General features: G+C 39.8%; 1 protein-coding gene across 1 annotated transcript in view; it reads right to left on the bottom strand.

Moving 5' to 3' along the window:
- Window positions 1-17,707, bottom strand: part of LOC311197004 (nesprin-2-like) — a gene marked incomplete at its 5' end in the record, with an annotated part of 155,847 nt that overhangs the window by 117,409 nt on the left and 20,731 nt on the right. Inside the window, 18 exons of the mRNA XM_084270692.1 lie at window positions 149-310; window positions 1,009-1,167; window positions 2,486-2,636; window positions 3,860-4,039; window positions 4,877-5,475; window positions 6,982-7,129; window positions 7,548-7,705; window positions 8,547-8,670; window positions 9,287-9,405; window positions 10,403-10,478; window positions 10,775-10,986; window positions 12,102-12,257; window positions 12,414-12,548; window positions 13,498-13,671; window positions 13,943-14,101; window positions 15,873-16,046; window positions 17,136-17,300; window positions 17,463-17,650. Of these exons, the coding sequence (XP_084126818.1) occupies window positions 149-310; window positions 1,009-1,167; window positions 2,486-2,636; window positions 3,860-4,039; window positions 4,877-5,475; window positions 6,982-7,129; window positions 7,548-7,705; window positions 8,547-8,670; window positions 9,287-9,405; window positions 10,403-10,478; window positions 10,775-10,986; window positions 12,102-12,257; window positions 12,414-12,548; window positions 13,498-13,671; window positions 13,943-14,101; window positions 15,873-16,046; window positions 17,136-17,300; window positions 17,463-17,650 (3,239 nt within the window). The remainder of the gene's footprint in view (window positions 1-148; window positions 311-1,008; window positions 1,168-2,485; window positions 2,637-3,859; window positions 4,040-4,876; window positions 5,476-6,981; window positions 7,130-7,547; window positions 7,706-8,546; window positions 8,671-9,286; window positions 9,406-10,402; window positions 10,479-10,774; window positions 10,987-12,101; window positions 12,258-12,413; window positions 12,549-13,497; window positions 13,672-13,942; window positions 14,102-15,872; window positions 16,047-17,135; window positions 17,301-17,462; window positions 17,651-17,707) is intronic.

Raw genomic sequence — 17,707 nt, forward strand, 5'->3', positions numbered from 1 at the left:
GAAACTATCCACGCAGGGAAAATTGCAAATGTTACAACTTCCTCTGCTTTTGCAGTGCTGGTATTTCTATGCCAAGTGCATGTTTACAGTCCAAAGTCCTTATCAGTGCACTGTTAAGTTAAGGGTAAAACATTTTCATTCAAATTACCTGCAACTGCGTCAGGTCCTCTTCGGTCAGACACCGGTCTTCCGCGTTTTTAAGTTCAGCGTTTGCCCAGGCATCGATTGTGCCAGATAAATTAAGAAGTTTGTCCCACAAAGCCTGAGCTCTTCCCAAATTATCACAGTAGTTTTCAGTCTTTTCATTGATCTACCGTGAGATTTATATAGAGAAAACACACACAGATTTCAAAACCACTGAGTTATACTCTAAAAGCAAAAGCAGCATAACAAAACCCGAGCGTGATGAAACCACCCACAAAAACAACAAGCACAGCAAGGGAAAAAAATCTCATGTGTCTTCACAGTGAACTGGTCAGGGAGAAGATATCTAAATCCCTGCCACACATGTCGCCAAACATACCAATCACAACGGCAGCTTGCCAGTTTTAAGGCAGGTTTAGGAAGGAGCCTTGCTCATTAATGTTTATCTACTCTCAGTAAATACCATCTAATCTCAGTAGTGATGCCCTGCTTAGATCGACAGAGACAAATATTTCTCACCAAAAGCACCAGCACTGTAATTCTCCAGATTGTCTACAAAGTCTAAATCCACAGAAGTTGCTATAGAAGCTTACAGATTCATGCAGAGAGCACAAATATTGCCTTTCTGCATTTCCTAGAATTATTTACTATCAAGGAGGATCCATGATATAAACTACCTGAGAGATCAGAAACATGATGCCAATAGGTGCTCTACAAGCCTTGCTCTGGTAAACACTTGGATTTATCTCTTAAGAATCTTTGCCATATTGCACTTAATTTATTCCAAATATTACACACGTGTCAGAATCAATTACTATAATGCATAACAGATAAGACCACCCTGATAATTTACTTTTTACATACATCCAGCCATCTGTCCACAATAATGTTAGCCTCATTCTCGAAGGGAGGCTCCTCAAAGCTTCTCATTTTATTGAGCTGGAATTGAAGGTTTTTGCAGATCTGATTTATTTTGTCTACATCTTCAGAGTGATCATTAAATTCCTCTTTTGCCTCTTCAATCTGTGAAAAAGACCAAATGGATTTTTACAAACATGTTTACTTATGGCTGTTTATTCAGCAAAACATTCTTTACTGATATGCTATTCTTTTTAGTTTAAAAAATAAGTGTTAGACAAAACAATCTATATTATATAATATGATGAGACTGGGAATGTATCCTGCATTGTTATATCCCTGTCACACTGATAGAAACATTTCCTTGTTAGAAAGCTACATCCTTCTGTTACTGGCTGCGAAACAGCTGAGTGGGAACTATGGATAATGTATTTCTCACTAAGAGAGCCAAAAGCACAGTTTGATTTAAAAGTCATAATCACAAGATCCCAGGGGACTTGAGAACCTTGGTTAGAGAAATAATTTTTTTTAAAAAAATCACAATGAAACACTTGTCTGTGACACTATGCTGAAACATAGAACCTGGCATTCTGATCCCCAAGTTTTGAACTACTTTAAAAAAAAAAAAGAGCTTAAATGCTACTTAAACGCAGCCATTGTCAAATATGCCAGTGCCAGGAACTGAAAGGTCCTTTTTTCCTACTTTCTGTTTAAAGACTCGGCTGCTTCTTTGTGTTTAATCGTAATGTCAGTGTTTACAAACAACATGGAAGCTCGCTGAAAAAGAAACACTGACCTCTAGTGTCAGGCAAGTTGATAATAAAAGCTCTTCCAGTTTCCCAGAGACAAGCATTCCATCTTCTCATATAGATGGTGCCAACCACTGACGTAAGGGGAGGGATGGCAGAGCCGCATTCGCAAACCAGAACAAGGCAGAGACCCTCCTCTATCATTATTTGATATAATTCTAAATAACACATCAGCAGCACTCAAGGACGTGCCTCGTACTGTGCTGCAGTTATTGCAGGCTGCAGCTCCGGGAGTGGGATTGCAAAATGCAAGCTGAGGAGGGAAGGTTGGTAAGGGTCAGAAGTCTCCATACAAGCAGGGCCCAGGCTATGCAGACCATCTCCCCTGCAGCAGGAGCCCGAGTGGGTGAATCTGGCTGATTTCAATATGTGGTTTTGGTAGGACAGGATTTCATCTTATTCTGGTACTGGAACGTCATTTTTCTGGGGTTTATTTTTTGGGTTGGGTTTTTGTTGGGTTTTTTTTTAATCCCTCCTCTTTAACAAGACCTTGATTCACTAAGCAAAGTTTGACATGATCTTAAAACCAAGTTATGGTCCCTAAATGTATTTTGGAAGCCAAAGTGAAAGCAAGGAATATTTACCCTGAAAGCTGGGTGAGCAAGAGCAACACTATACCTGAATGCTCCAAGGAAAGGCTTTTCTTTCCTTTTCATTACATTTTTGTTACTCACCTTTGTTATTAGTCTGTTCAAATTCTCTTTCCCCATGTAAGACGTTTGCTGTGAAAGCACAATCTCCTGTTTCTGAATGATGCTGGTCAGACTCGTTTTGCAGCTTTGATATTGCTTCAGGAGCTCCAGAGCCCTTCCACACTGCTCCTGGCTATCAAAAAAAAGATGCATTATTTATGTCCTAAGCATTAAACATCAGCCTCAAACTCTTGCCTGCTTCCTCCTCCTATATTCAAACATGTGGGGAGTTTGATGACTATGTTTGAAAGAGAGCAAATGGGGGATAAACCGTACCAGTCAGAAACCCTGCAATATTGTGTGATACCTGGTGTGGTATTTGGAGGTTTTGGAATCAGAAAACCTCTCATCCCATGCCTCTGGTTCACATTTAACCGTGATGTGACCTAAGAAGTTCAGGTTTATATGATACTCTCCACCTTTAAGGTGACTCAGGCACTGGTAAACTGAAATACAATGTGCAGCAGGTATCACAACAGCTTGGGTAGTGGACAGTGGGAAATAACCACCTCAGCCAAGCTTGCAGTGGGTTATGAAAACAGATTTCTCTTTCTGAGACTTGGAGGCCAGGAAGGTTAACCAGATCTATGTCAGTCCATGCAAATCACAAAGGCACCCTAAAAAACCCTAAGAGAAAGACGGATGACCTTGGTCATCAATCACAGCCTTTCCCTTTCAGTCTCTCAGGCTTATCAAACCAAGTTCCTTTAGTCTTTTACTGCACAAGAGACTGTTTTTTTCCCAGCTGTCCTCTTCTATTTGCTTTAGTTTGACTTTTCTTTTTGAATGTGCTGGCATGAAATTCACAGCAAAGGCAGAAAACACATCATTCTCAGCAGCAGACAGGCTTTTCTTTGGCTACCAATTAAGTCCAACACATCACTGCATAATGGCTAAATGAAAGGACTGTGATGTTTTAAAAATATATAAAATTAATGAGTTTTAGCTACAAACTTCTATGTGCAATTCTTGACTTGATAGTTTACAGCCCAAAATAGTAACATTGATAGGACAAGAAGGAATGGCTGCAAGTTGTACCAGGAGAGGTTCAGGTTAGAAATTAGGAGAAATTTCTTCTCAGAAAGAGTGGTCGGGCATTGGAACAGGTTGCCCAGGGTGGTGGTGGTGTCACCATCCCTCAGGAAAGGGGAAGGTTGGATGAGGTATATGGTTTAGTAATATAGGTGGTGAGGGCACAGTTGGACTAGGTGATCTTGGAGATCTTTTCCAACCTTGATGATTATATGATTCTATGACCAGTATTTCATTTACTTTAAAGTACAGTCTAAGGCTTTTTAGCTGTTATATTTCACAAGCTTGGACAACACTGCTTTAAAACATAGTTTTTCTTCTTACCAGTCCATAAGCAAGAGTTTTGTATCCTCCAGTAACCTCTCTGCAGCTTTGCACTGTTCGTTTGCTGCCTCTGCTTTTCCCTCTTCGATCTGTGGGAGCTTATTAGCAATTTCTCGCACAGGTTTCATTTCAACAGCAGCACAATCCAATTCCTTTTCCAATTCAATTAATGATTTTACCCTTTATCAGACAAAAAATATGAAATACAGACTTGTATTAATGTGTTTGATTTTCCCACAATGTAATTATTAAGTTCTCTAGAAATTCATCACAAGCTGCACATACTGACTTTATTAAATGACATCATAAAAAGCCTAATTTGATCTTCAGTTCGTGTAATTTGACACAGCCATTCAGACAAGTTACACTGACCCTTTGAGAAAGTAATCCAAACTCCTAAAGGCTAATAGAGTCTGTATGAGCATAGTAAAGTATTTTGTATTAAAAGGTAAGCACATGCTGGTTATCTTAAAATATTGTCTAAGAAAGGAAGCTATGCATGGCAAGGGATTTCACAGCTTAAAAAATGGTCACAGCTTACAAGCTCCCCTCCCTTTTTCCCTCCACGTAGACAGCAGTGAATTATTTATTTATCCTTTGCAAGGCTGCAGAGAGCTCCTCTGAAACCATATTTGAGACACACAAATCATGTTAGTGGCTTTGTCAGAGTGTGGAAAAATAACACAAGGCTTCTACAGGGGAGAGTTTCAACATCTCCTGTGTCAGTGTTCAGCAAGAAGACCGATCTGCCTGTTTGACATTCTTCTTCCTGAAAACTATGAGCATAACAATCAGCCTCCTTCTATTTTTCTGCATTAGTGCTGCTTTAATACATAGAGGCTTAAAGGAAGAGTTATTTGGGCTGTGAGGTAGAGAATAAACCATAGGCTCACAGTTTATTTCCATGCTCCACAGGCACTTCAAGACACATTCAAGTTTCAGTGCTCCACTGCAAAGGGACCACAGGCCCTCTGAGTTCACTGGTTATGAAATTACAAGCTTTAAAAAAGATTTCACCTTTGCTGAATAGCTGGAATTGTTGGATCCTTCAAGCCTATTTTGTTAATTTTGTCACGTAGATCCTGAATGTTTTTTAAGAGTTCACCATTTTTTGTAGCAAAAACCTTGTATAAGTCTCTCTCCTCAGTAAGCATCTGTTCACTTGAGGGATCATAACTAGCACTTAGCTCTTCAGATAAAGTCAGAACAAGGTTTTCACAGCAAGTCTGTCTTCCACATTCAGCATCTTCCAAACAGATATCAACTGTTTTCAAGCGTTCATCCAAACATTTTGCCTCTTCTGCCATATGAGAAACTTCTTGTGCAGCCTCTCTCAATGCATTTCCCTGCATTTCAGGCTGACCTGAGCAACCTGTGAGACATTTGATGGAAGACTGAATCTTCCTCAATGAGGCCATAAAAGCTTCCAGATCTTTGAGAACTGTCTCACGGATTTGCATTTTATGGCTCATTTCTTCAAGCTGGTTCTGGTAGTAAATCATAATTTTACTTGCAGCTTGCAGATCTATTGGATTAAATTCATCTCTTGCTGAACTATCCAGGTATTCCAACTGTTTGCACACTTCAATCTGATTTAATATGGATCTCTGCAGCTCCTGAAATGGAGAGAACAACCAACAGTGTTAGCAAGTGAAAAAAAACCCCGTATCCTGCATTCCAGCTGAACTTATGACTGAAAACCAGGTTGTACTCACAACAAAATAAGTATGCTAAACAGGGCAGTTAAGAAAGAAAACCTTGGGTTTTTTCCTACTGTGGACTTTGGTGGAGGGAAGGAAAAAGAATAATAAAATAAAATAAAATGGTACTCCACAGACAGGGAATATGGTCAGCATTATAGAAAGCTCAAGCCTCTTCCCAGCAATCAGACAAAAAGGAGAGAAGGATGACGAGTCCTGGGAACAAAACCAGCAGGGGCTCGCAGTGGGAAATCACTCAGAGCACAGGGGGGCACATAGATGTTTGTTACTCTGCCACCTTTTAAGTTCTTTATGCTTTTGGAGGAAATTTGCACACATTTAAAAATCTCTTGGTGAAGTCTGCATGCGATCTGGTTACAGCCCTCAGACAAACAGCGTTGTGTCTGTGTTGTGAAACTCCAAATCTCCAGAGAGCTATGGAAAAAAGTCCAGGGCCCTTCCAGCCAAAAAGTCATCTCAGACAGAGAGCTGGCGTGCTCTCTGCCCTACAGCTTGAGACCTAAACCCTACTTAGCTCAAGAGCCAAGGGCAGATAAATGCAAACTTTCAGTTCTCTGTAGCAGTCAGAATGTTCAGCTCAGTGTTTATCAAGAACAAAACCTGCATAACAGACAGATCAGAGCCTAGGCACAAGATACTGACAGCAGTGAACAAGTTATTGAACACATGCAGAGCTTCCAAGACCATCCTGGGGTGTGCTCTGATACTTCAGCAGATGGGATAAGGCAGCTTAGCTTAGATCACAGAATCACAGACTGGTTTGGGTTGGAAGGGACCTCAATGCCCATCTACCTCCAACCCACTGCCATGGGCAGGGACACCCTCCACTAGCCAAGGCTGCCCAAAGCCCCATCCAACCTGGCCTTGAACCATACCAGGGATCTAGGGGCAGCCACAGCTTCTCTGGGCAGCCTGTGCCAGGGCCTCACCACCCTCACAGAGAAGAATTTCTTCCTTACTATGTGCAGTTTTGTGCGCCACAGTACAAGAGGGACATAAATATATTGGAGAGTGCCCAGAAGAGAGCAGCAAGGGCAGTGAAGGGTCTGGAGGGGAAGTCTTATGAGAAGAGGCTGAAGTCCCTTGGTTTGTCCAGCCTAATGAAGAGCTGTATATGACTCCACAAAGTTTTATAAAGCCAGTTGGTAACAGCATAAACCTGGAAAGTCTTAATCTAAGATGAAGTGTTCATGACTGTTCTTCACAGAAAAGCCTATTGAGGGTCCCAGGCTGGCTCTACAGCAACACCTACATTTAAAGCAAAGGGAGTAAAACACTGTTAGATGTTGGAAGGTTTGGCAAGTCCTGTGAACGGTCCCAAACAAATGGTGAAAACCCTATTAATTGCTCTAGTTCCTAGCCATATTAGAATTATCCTGGCTAGGGTTATGTTTCCCTTACCTTTAGTTCCCTATAAGCGAGGTCACTATTCATCAGGTTAAACTGCTGGATGTCCTTTTTCTTCAGCCGCTGATCTAGTTCACACAGAAGACTGGATTCATTCTCTATTGGCAAAACAATTTCCAAAGCAGTCCTCAAAGAGTTTGTTCTACAAGAAAGGTAACAAAACGTGAACTGGGAAAGCAAGCAAGGCCAGATACATATTTTGCAGCACAAAAAAGCCACAGAGATAATGTAATTGATTGTCTAATCCTCCTTCTGAGGTGAAAGAAGCTTTTCCATTGATAAATATGAAAAGCAGTGTGAATCCCAGCACAATTGGAGGAAGTAACAGTAAACTTGGGAACACTGGGCAGTGATGTTACAAAGATAGAGCTCTGTACTTCTTAGAGAGATTCACACTACATGCAGCATATCTATGAACCAAGTATTATTAAGAAAAGCTTAATTTTATTCAATTAAAAGAAAGATAAAAATATGCAGGTATTTTCTGTAACACACACTGCTCCCTTCACAATACACACATTAGTTACAATAGCTTAACAGAATTAATCTTTATTTTGTACCTGGTATTTATAATATCCTGAAGCTCTTTCCATTCTCCTTTTAGTTTGCTTCTCATATCAGAGACAGCAGCCTGCTGTGTTTCATCCACAAGATTTTCTAAGGTCAATGAGATGTTTTCCAATTGTGCCCAATAAGAATTGATTTCATTCTCTATCACCTGAAAGATACTCACTGTTAATTGCATTAGCATGATACTGTATTTCTCATTGGACTGGACAGTTCACAGAACTACAGTCACAAGAGTCTCTGCAAATAAAAGTGAAAACATCACCTTTTTCTTCAAGACTCCATTTTTAGCTGCATGCAAATCTCTATCAAATTTTTATGATGAGAATTTCCACATCAGATATATGCCTTGACTATATTTTATAGAAGGTTCAATAAATATGGTTCAGCCATTTTTACTACAAGAATGAATGGAAAACCTCTCCGCTTAGCTATGCTCAAAAGAACAAAAAATACATGTAGAACTGAACCACATTCTGAAATGCTAGATAACCTCTGTACTCCTTTCAAGCAAGGACTTGAAAAATTGCAGTAATAAATTCTCCAACATCAATTACGTGCCTTTTACCATCCCCTTAATGCTCTCACAAACCTAATCAAGTTTTAAGTCCTGGAACAGTTTCATTCTGCACATACAACATTTCATGGTTTAACTTTGATGACTCCTCCAGCCCTGACTGTGGACCATCACTGGTACTGCTGCTAAAAAAGCTGTTTTCTGTAGTTATTTTTCCCATTAAAACTCCTCCAGCCTACAGATCACAAACTGAGAATCACCAGTCTCTTCTTTCAGCAATACCTGCAGAAACTCCACTGCTAGGATTGCAGTCCCACTGAATGCTACACCCTTAATTTCCCTTCCACTTCTAATAAACCTGGCTGTAACAACGCTCCTTTTCCCCTGGCAACAGACACAACCCAGAGAGGAGAGGACTCCGCGTGAGAAAATAATGATTTAGGCACCAAGAATGTTTTTAAAGATGAATACTTACCTGTAGTTCAAGCAGCTTATTCTGAAGGCATGAAGTGCCTTTTATTTCATCAGTAAAGCCAGATGCTACTTTATCTCTGCTGACTTGCAGAAGTTCCTCCAGGTTATTTCTTTGTGTGTTATAGCTAAAGAAAGATGCAATCACTTTCAGAGAAGATTTTACTTCTAATTTAGTGGAACATGGCAGGGCTGGGACTTGTTGACCAATAGATTACCATAACAAATAAGCATAATCTATATATATATACATAAATGTGTATTTTAACTAGATCTCAAAGAATGGGCATAAATGAACAACATTAAAAGAGCTGAGAAATTGCTCACCTGGCTAATTTTCAAGTATGAATGCCTGTCTTCATTCTCTAAATTCAGTTTTATGGACATAAAAATGTCAGTTCTTTAAAAATTTGTCAGGTGTTGGGGTTGGGGTTTTATTTGCAATATTTGAATTATTAGTAAGGCAGATACAGATTTTTACAGCCCAAGAAAAAAGCAGAAGAAAACTTTTACTGATTCTAAGTGTTCTTGCTACAAAAGTCCAACATTTGAAGCATTAAGCTACTGTGGTTCTTACTTATCTATTACAGAGCAACATTAAGAAATTGTAGTAGAAAAAGAACAGAATTCTGCACAGAAAAAGTGGCCCCTGTGTTCTATACATTCCATCCATTTGTGAATGTCTAGCACAGTATAATCTCTTAATGATACTCTTAAACACACATTATACCCTTTGAAAATTACCTCTGTAATAAAGCTGGGATGGGCAAATCACTGTCCTCCTCATGTTTCTTTGCACAGCTTTCTCCATTGTGATGTTTCACATCTGGTTCCAAGACTATATCGGTAGCATCTCTGGAGGCCTAAGCAAAAATAAAAGGAGGCAGCAGTGACCTCTGCATCATGCTGTGCCAAGACACAGTGAAGTCTAACAGACTTCAATTCAATTAAACACTTGCAGCCAGGTCATTCACTCCTTCCACTGACATTGGGCCTCTGGCAAGCACTAGTGCAAATTGCTAGCTGCAGTTCCATGGACATCCTTGGATGAGCAGAAGGCGGTGCTTTCTGCAGCTTCTCTCACTCTGCTTATAACAGATGCCCTCACATGTCTCTCACCCTTAATTCCAGAATACATTCCTCAGTTTGAGGCTGCCTGATGTTATTTACAAAAATCATACTTTGATATTCCATGATGGAACAGATACTGTATCAGAATCATCATTGCATCAGGGATAGTATCAGTAGCCTTAAAAGAGATCTCCCTTGAAAATAGGCAATGCCTACATATCTTCAGACTTTATATACATGCAGTGGGTCCCCTCATATAAATCAGCAGTCTGGAGGCTGTCTGATGAGCTGTTTGCATGTTTATCCTACATGAGACATCTGTGGCATCCAAATGACAAACTGTAGTAGCTTGTCTTTCTGAAATGATTTTAAAGAAGTTGCACACGCTCTGGTTTTCCCTGTATTTTTCTAAAGCAAATGCCTCCAACTCTTCACTATTTTTCCTCTCCGTGTCCTTCAAAACTTGTTCAAATTACTGGGACACTCTGGGGAGTATGCACTGGAACACAGCTTCACACATGACTCTTCCAGCTGATACCAACTCTAGCAAAATACAGTGCAAGGTTGGAGACTCAAATGTCCTAGGGATGCCCACTGCTGCTCCTTGCATGTTACTATTTAATATTTCCTCAGCCTGTGTTCCCCAGTACAAGAGGGTTTTGACATCTGACCAGAAGCCGGAGGTCCTTCCACAATATGAATATTTACAGAAATAATCAGGTTTTCCTTTTGCCAATGATCCCCCTTAGAAAACAGTGCTCTTTCTAACAGTAAGCATGGACTTCTTACCTCCTGCACAGAAAGGTTATCAATTTGTTGAGAAGAACCAGGCTGTTCTCCATTCTCAGAAGAAACAATGGAGCTCCTATAGTTTAAAAAGAAATTTCAGCTTAAGAACAAAATATACAATACAAATGGAAAAAAAGGAAAGAAATCCTGGCTAATGATTAAGCACAGAGCAGTTGTGAAGGGTAATCAAACACTGTACTTGCTAGTTTATGAAACTCAACACTAAATGTTTAAATGTACAGTTGCCCATAGAAATGTACATAGTAACATACATGGCAGTACATTTATTATCCATATATCCATTTATCCAAATATCCATTTATCCCTATATCTGAGTTCTATGAAGCTACAACACATCACACAGTCACCCACTCTTTTACAGATGACTGTTCTTTTCCAGCATGAGACAGCAGGCCTGTAAAAGTATCTGCCATAGTTTGTTGAAGCTTTTCTAGCTTTTGTTCACAGTCTGCAGTCAGTGCCTTTATGCCTGGAACAGTTTCTTCTGATAGTCTTCCCAGCATTTTAAGGTCTTCTAATGATTTGTTAAGTTCGCTCAGGGCGCCTTCATGTGAAAAAAAGGCCTAAACAAAGGAAAAATGTAATAAAGTCATGCTAAGTCATAAGGATATGCAATTATTCTCAAACATTTCCTTCTTTTTCCATTGTCTTATTGGATGAATGCACTTAAAGAATAAGCTGTCAAACCAGGAGAAGAACATATATTTTCCCTTGATTGTTTTTCAAATAGAGCCAGGAAAGAAATTAATATTTCTGGCAACACGTTCCTCAACTGCATTCACAAGACTATACTGACTCTTGCTTGATTTTAATATTCATTATGTTACTACAATTTTAGCTACTTTTGGTCCCAACTCCTGTTCATACTGACATCAGATATACATGTCCTATTGACTACAGAAAAAGTAGAACTGGAAAATTTATTCAAAACATTTCCCATCAATAACTGTACTTTCTAGGGTGAAATTCAGCTATGCTGAAAATCTAACAAGAACATGAGCAGAAGGAATACACCTGAGAAGGCTTATTTCTCTTTACTCCTGCATGTGCAATATTTGCTGAACATGAACCCAGGAGAAGCAAGGACTAAAACCTCTCTGAATTCAATGAAGATCAGAATTTCATCAGGAGTGCTATTTCATATCCTTGTTAAGTGTTAAACTGGCCACACAAATGCAACTCCAAGAGGAGGATGAAGTAAAATACCAGAAACAACCAAGTGTAAAACCCACTGCTTACAGGAAATGTAAGACTCACCATGGCTCACTCTGGCAAGTAACACATTGAAGACTTATGTCCAACTCTTTGGTAATTTACATAAAGCAGACACACAGAGGTAAAGTGTGGCTATTGCTCTGTGAGAAGGTACTCTCACTCAAAGGCACCTAACATCATCTATGCAACTGTAACACATCAAGGGAGTCACAAAACACAACCATTTCTTATTTTCACACTTTGCACAGATTAATCTGTGCACTACCAGGAGACTAATAACTGCTGTCTAAAAGGTAAAGAAATAATTAGGGTGGTTTCTTTGTTCTGTGTTTACAGAGCATAGAGCACAAGGGTCCTGTTCTGGAAACAGAGGCTGCAAGAAGGTACCTAAGAAGGAGGGAGAAGAACAGACAATGTGTTCACAAAGAGAAGTAAGTGAGCAGAAAAGGAATGTGGCAGGTACCTTATGTTCCTTGATGAGCCCTTTGGTTTTGTCCATACTAAGGTGTTTCTTCTCTTTGCCTAATTGCTTATTGATTTTTTTTAAAGTTGCATTAAATTTCTTTTTTTCCCTTTCTACTATGAGCTGGACACAGGACACAAGTTCACTATGAACTGCCTGCAAAATTCAAAACACATTATCCCTGTGAGATGGTGAGACAGTATTACAAAGCAAATAAAATCCTTAGAACATATTGTGACAAAAGAATGGGTTTTCAAAGATGCCTGGCCTAATGAGAACAGACAGTGGATTCTCCTTCCTACATGACCTCACCTCCCATCTCTTCCGAACATCTTCACTCTTTTCTTCCACTACCAGCTTTTCATGACCAGATGAAATATTTTTCAGTTTCTCAGCTGCTTGCAAAAATCTGTCAAGAACTTTATTGTCCAGAGCATTAAAAGCTTCCTGCAAGAAAAGCATCGTAATGAAAAATAAACAGAACTGAATGGAGCTTATTTAGCTAATAAAATGACATCAGCAGCATACAAAACTACACACAAAGCATGTATGCATTGCACGTATGGGCTGTGATGGCCCCTGAGTGGGTCAGTATGAGGATATTGCCCATCCTTATGGATCTGCACAGAGGTTGTAGGCAGTATCAGTGTATGTGTTTTGGAGAAAAGCAGATGTTTTCTCATATTTCCCCTTTAAGGGCTAATTTGAACCAGAGAAGAAAGATTAAGGTCCCTGAACTCTACCTCATTTCTAGGGAAGATACATGGCCATACACCATGCCTGTCAGAGAGTGGGTGAAAGGTCTGTGCCAGTGTGATGGGACCCTATGAGATGGCCTGGAGTGACGCTCTGTGCTGCTCCTGACACGTGGCCACCCACAACCTGCTGTGCAAGATGAGGCAACACAGCTTCGTGGACACTTCGGGTTTTGATACCTCATTTGGGACCTCTTTAAGAGATCCAGATTTTGAGATTGAACACTTTCTTTACCAGTTAGCCACTGGAAAAAAGAGGGGATTCAGTATTTATAATCACATTTTGACAACCTGTCCAGGAGTTCAGGCATGTGATTCTTGATGGGAATCTTAATTATTAATGAGTAAAAAAAAAAATGATTGTAGTTCAGAGTACGATGAGTTCTGATGGCACGATGGAATAATTTAAGACAGGGCACTGAATAAACTGCCATACAGATTTACATTTCTTCATTCAAGCTGTCTGCCAAGTTAATATATGCTAATAGTGCTAAATCAAAAAGCTGCAAAAAGCATTAATAGCTACCAAAAAAAATCTGATCTTTTTTTCACTGTGGTACATCAGTCTTTTAGCTACTAAGAAATAGTCTTTCAGACACTAAGAAATACTCAAATTCAGCTGGCTTAGAAAACAAACCCACCTCATATCTTGAAATACATTTGTCAGGACTTAATTTTTGACTGACAAGTTGCACAGCCTTCGAAATGGATGCCTCAAGTTCTTTCTGAGACTCTTCAAAATTGAGCAAAACCTCCTTCTCTGAGGGTCTTTTCTCAGATTTGGACAAGATGTTCTTCATGTCACCCATGACAGCCTTGGAAGAAAGAGACTCTTTTCAAAACATGTCTGAGTGTTGGTAATTACATAAAGTTATTGCTTCATAATATCACTCAAGTTTTTCAAGTTGAGATACAGATCTTTGAAATAGTCTAGTTCCTGCCCTGACAAGAGTCTGGGAGACTGATTCCAACAATATAAAACATTTTCTATTTTACACGAGTGACAAGGAGTCTTCCTAACCACATAATGCTAAAATTAGAGATATCTGTGTGCATGGAGTACACCAACAATAAAAAAAGAAGTACCTCTATTTTGTCTCTGGCTTCTTTAATTCGTGTCTGCAGCCCCATGGCATGAGAATGCTGTTGGGACACCTGACTTGAAACATTTTGCATCAGGGACTGCAATACCTCTTCTGCTGCCACAAGTTGCTCTTGGCATGAAGTCCCCCTTGCAGCCAAGCTCTGTTTGAACAAAAAATATGAGAAGCCTCTACAATATTTTTATGTCTTTTTGTTTAAGGAACTGAATGAAAAAAACAGCATTGATCATGTATGGCCAACTTTTTGGTCAAGGAAAAATCTTATATTCCAATTATGATCAGTGTATTTCACTGCAAAATCTCTAAGTAGAGAGAAAGAAATCTGCTGCCATCCACAGGGGATTCTGTTTGCTGAAACAGTCGTTCTGTCAATGCAATACCTCCCACGGCTTTGCCTCAGAGCCAATTAGAAGTATTTTTTAAACATGCTTTCCCATCCAAACAGCTTCACAAGGGAATGTATAAACCACACATTTGGATATGCATCATCTGATCATGAAGTCATCCAAAAGTAAGCACATATCAAGCCTCAGATTTTCTTGTGGTATTCATCACTAAAAGGCAGGAAGCAGCTGGCTATTTTGCATGCAGAAGTAGTGTGCCAAATTTGAATATTTATCACAAAATGACATTATTAGAGCTGTTTTGATCTATGAATATTCAACATGTTTTCCTCTTTGAAGTTGTCAACTGCCATTCTTCTGATGATAATCAGTGCTTTATTCTGAATCCCAACCTATTGTACCGCAGGTAATAAGTGTCCTGATCTCTCCTGCTCACAGACAGGGAGGTAACAGTGCCAATGTCATTTCTGGAGGCTGTATTTCAGGGTGTCTCCTGTTACTTCATTGCTTTTGACAAACTACTGTCATGCTGCAAAATAAGGCTTATTTTATAAACATATGCCCACAATTACAAAAAGATGAGTATGTTCTTTTCATAGGCTCACACTCCTAATTCTGTCTGCTAAACTTCCTGCCACAGTGCAGGGAGGCAGAAATCAAAAGTAAACTAATTCTGGTTCACAGTCACTGTAGGTGGATTTAATGTTCCAAAGATCTTTGTTCAATATTAGCACTTAGAAGAACTCTGATGAAACCTCCTTCTCATGGTCACCTTCCTACTGTTCAATTACACTGGCCCTGCTGCAGAAATAGCATAGGGCAACGTAACAGTGCTCCAGCTTCTCCAGTGCAGAGCTTCACAGCTTTCTTCAGTCTCACCTTCAATGGCAGGCAATGAAAATAAATCAGACTTTGTGCTGAAGATGCTGAGGTTCTTTTATATCTCTCTCTATATATATATTTATATATACACAAACATTGGCAGAGACACAAGGGAAGCAATAGAGACTAGTGGAAGTAACAAGATATTCATCACTGCTCATTGTGGGTGTTTAGAGCAACTGCCTCTAAGATGAGATGCACAAATTACCCAGCCTGCTGCTGCAAATACTTCAAGTATTCAAGTTTTTGACAGGTGAGTCTTGAATACAGTCATGTGGTCCCAAACCTCCTCCCTGTACTGGAGGGTAGATGATGAAGAGCACTCTATGACCTGGGTAAACTCCCAGCTCAGCACCTTGCCAAGTTGTAGTCTGCTGTATGATTAATATCACTCAAGAGCAAGCTGCTGGTCAGTGGCACCAAAAGCACTTCATTGGGACCTGTCTGTCACCTGGACACACTGATGTTGGAAGATTCACTTATTATTTTTAGCTCATGTGGGAGAGATCCTGGAAAAGAACATCAAAACACTAGCATTGCCCTGACCTTATACCAACATTACAGCACAAAACTCCACATCCATATCTCCTTCACTGATGACAGCTCATTTCATCCCAGCCACAAATCTGTGCTGAAAGACAAGAATCCGATGAACAAGTATTTTAGACAGTGTATTTCCATTTTCACCTGCAAATGTTCCTCAGTCTCAGGTTCCAGAGACCCCTCATGACCTGTTTCGCTAAGCAGACGTTCAGTCTCTGCAGCCCAGCTGTCCATGCCTCCAAGGAGCTCTTCAATTTTCTCCAGGCTCCCCAGAAGCTCCTTGGTCTTTTCAGCAGCCTCTGGGCTCCCTTCAACAACCTATAAACAAAGAGAAGGGTGAGATGTTCGTTCCCATCATCAATTCACTCACAGCCACACTGCTATGGAGAATAACTCCTGGGGTGCAGCATCCCTCCACCTATGCCAGGGACACTGTGCAAGAGAATAGCCGGTGTCGGCCAAATTCAGACCAGGGAGCGTGGTAACACCTTAATGGTACTGGCAGTCACAGGTCAGAGCTCAAGCATTTGCCCTTGCCTTTTTAACTATAAATAGAATATATATTTTAGCTATAATGTCCAAAGCCACGTCAGAAAAATAACTCCTGAAGTCCTTAAGCCCTTGTGAAGGTGCAAGAGGCATCGTTATCTCTGCTTCCTGAATGCATTTCCTAAAAGAATCTCTTAGGAAGGGTTTTTCTAGGAAACACTGGATTTCCCTCACACTTTGAAACACTTCCTTTGTTCTTCTTGCATTCTCATTGAGCTCAACTCCTACAAAGAGGTTGTAATTTTTTGCCACCATTCATTGTCAGATCAGTACCTTTAATAAATGTCGGTGAAATGCTTAATTTTCAAAATTAAAAGCTCTAATATTCCCAGGCAGAGTGAAAATGTCATTCTTGTGAAAGCATTCTAGGAAATGGAATATATGTAACATTAAGCAGGTTGTATAGGAATTCACATCAGCCTAAAAACCTGTCAAGTGAGCTCGTGTGAAGATGCACAACCCTAGAAATACATATGCAGCAATAATTACTTTCTACTGGCTGAGGCAGAGATTATGAGATTTAGCAAAGGCTCACAAGGTCTTAACAAATTGATTACTTCCATCTCTAGAACTGAATAAAAAGCTTTATTCCTCAATAAGATTTCCTCTTATAAGTGGTTTTAAAATTTCCATCTAAAAAATTGAACGTTTTCCATTGTGTCATGAAGATAAGTTAACTGAGTCACAGAGACTTAAAAATGAGATGCCTCTGTGCAGTCTCTGTGTTGCTCTTGTTTTAAAACTGGCAAGACTGAGTTGACTTGAAGATTTGTTAACCTCTGATTAGCAGGCTGGTAAGTTGAGAAAATAGGACTTTGAAGGCTGCATGGCAAGAGTCATATGAAACTAGTAACTTACAAAGTGTGTCCTCTTGATGAACTTAGCCCATCTCCTGTTAAGTTTCTTCAGCTCTTTGGCAACATTTGATCCAATCTGCTCTTTGCTGACTTCAATGAGATAGTTTCCAGCTTCATTTAAGGAACCATGAACTGAATTCCACTTTGCCACGATCTCAGTAGGGATCTAGACAGAGACATTGAAATCATTTAAAACTCTGACAAGTTTATTTCCAAAATGTGGAACAGAAAAGCAGCAACATCCACCACTGCCATGCACAACGTTTTCCTTCCAGGAGGCTTCCAAGTATCTGTGTCTGTCTTTACCAAGAGAAATCTAACCACATACCTCCTTTGGATGCTCATGTCGTTTTTCTTCCAGCCATGTCCTTAGTAAGTGGATGTTTTCTGTGTAAATACTCCAGGAAGACAGGACTTTCTGTAGAGTGGTATTTACACTGGAAATATAGTCTCTGCACATAGAAATCTTCGACTCCACTGTCTTTAAAAGTTCGCTAATTTCTTGGGGATCTCCAGCTAGGATATCAAATAGGGAATATCATGATGTATTTGGAAACAGAGAGGTGAATTACA

Source organism: Gallinula chloropus (assembly GCF_964237585.1).
Source record: "Gallinula chloropus genome assembly, chromosome: 14".
In the NCBI taxonomy this organism is placed as follows: Eukaryota; Metazoa; Chordata; class Aves; order Gruiformes; family Rallidae; genus Gallinula; species Gallinula chloropus.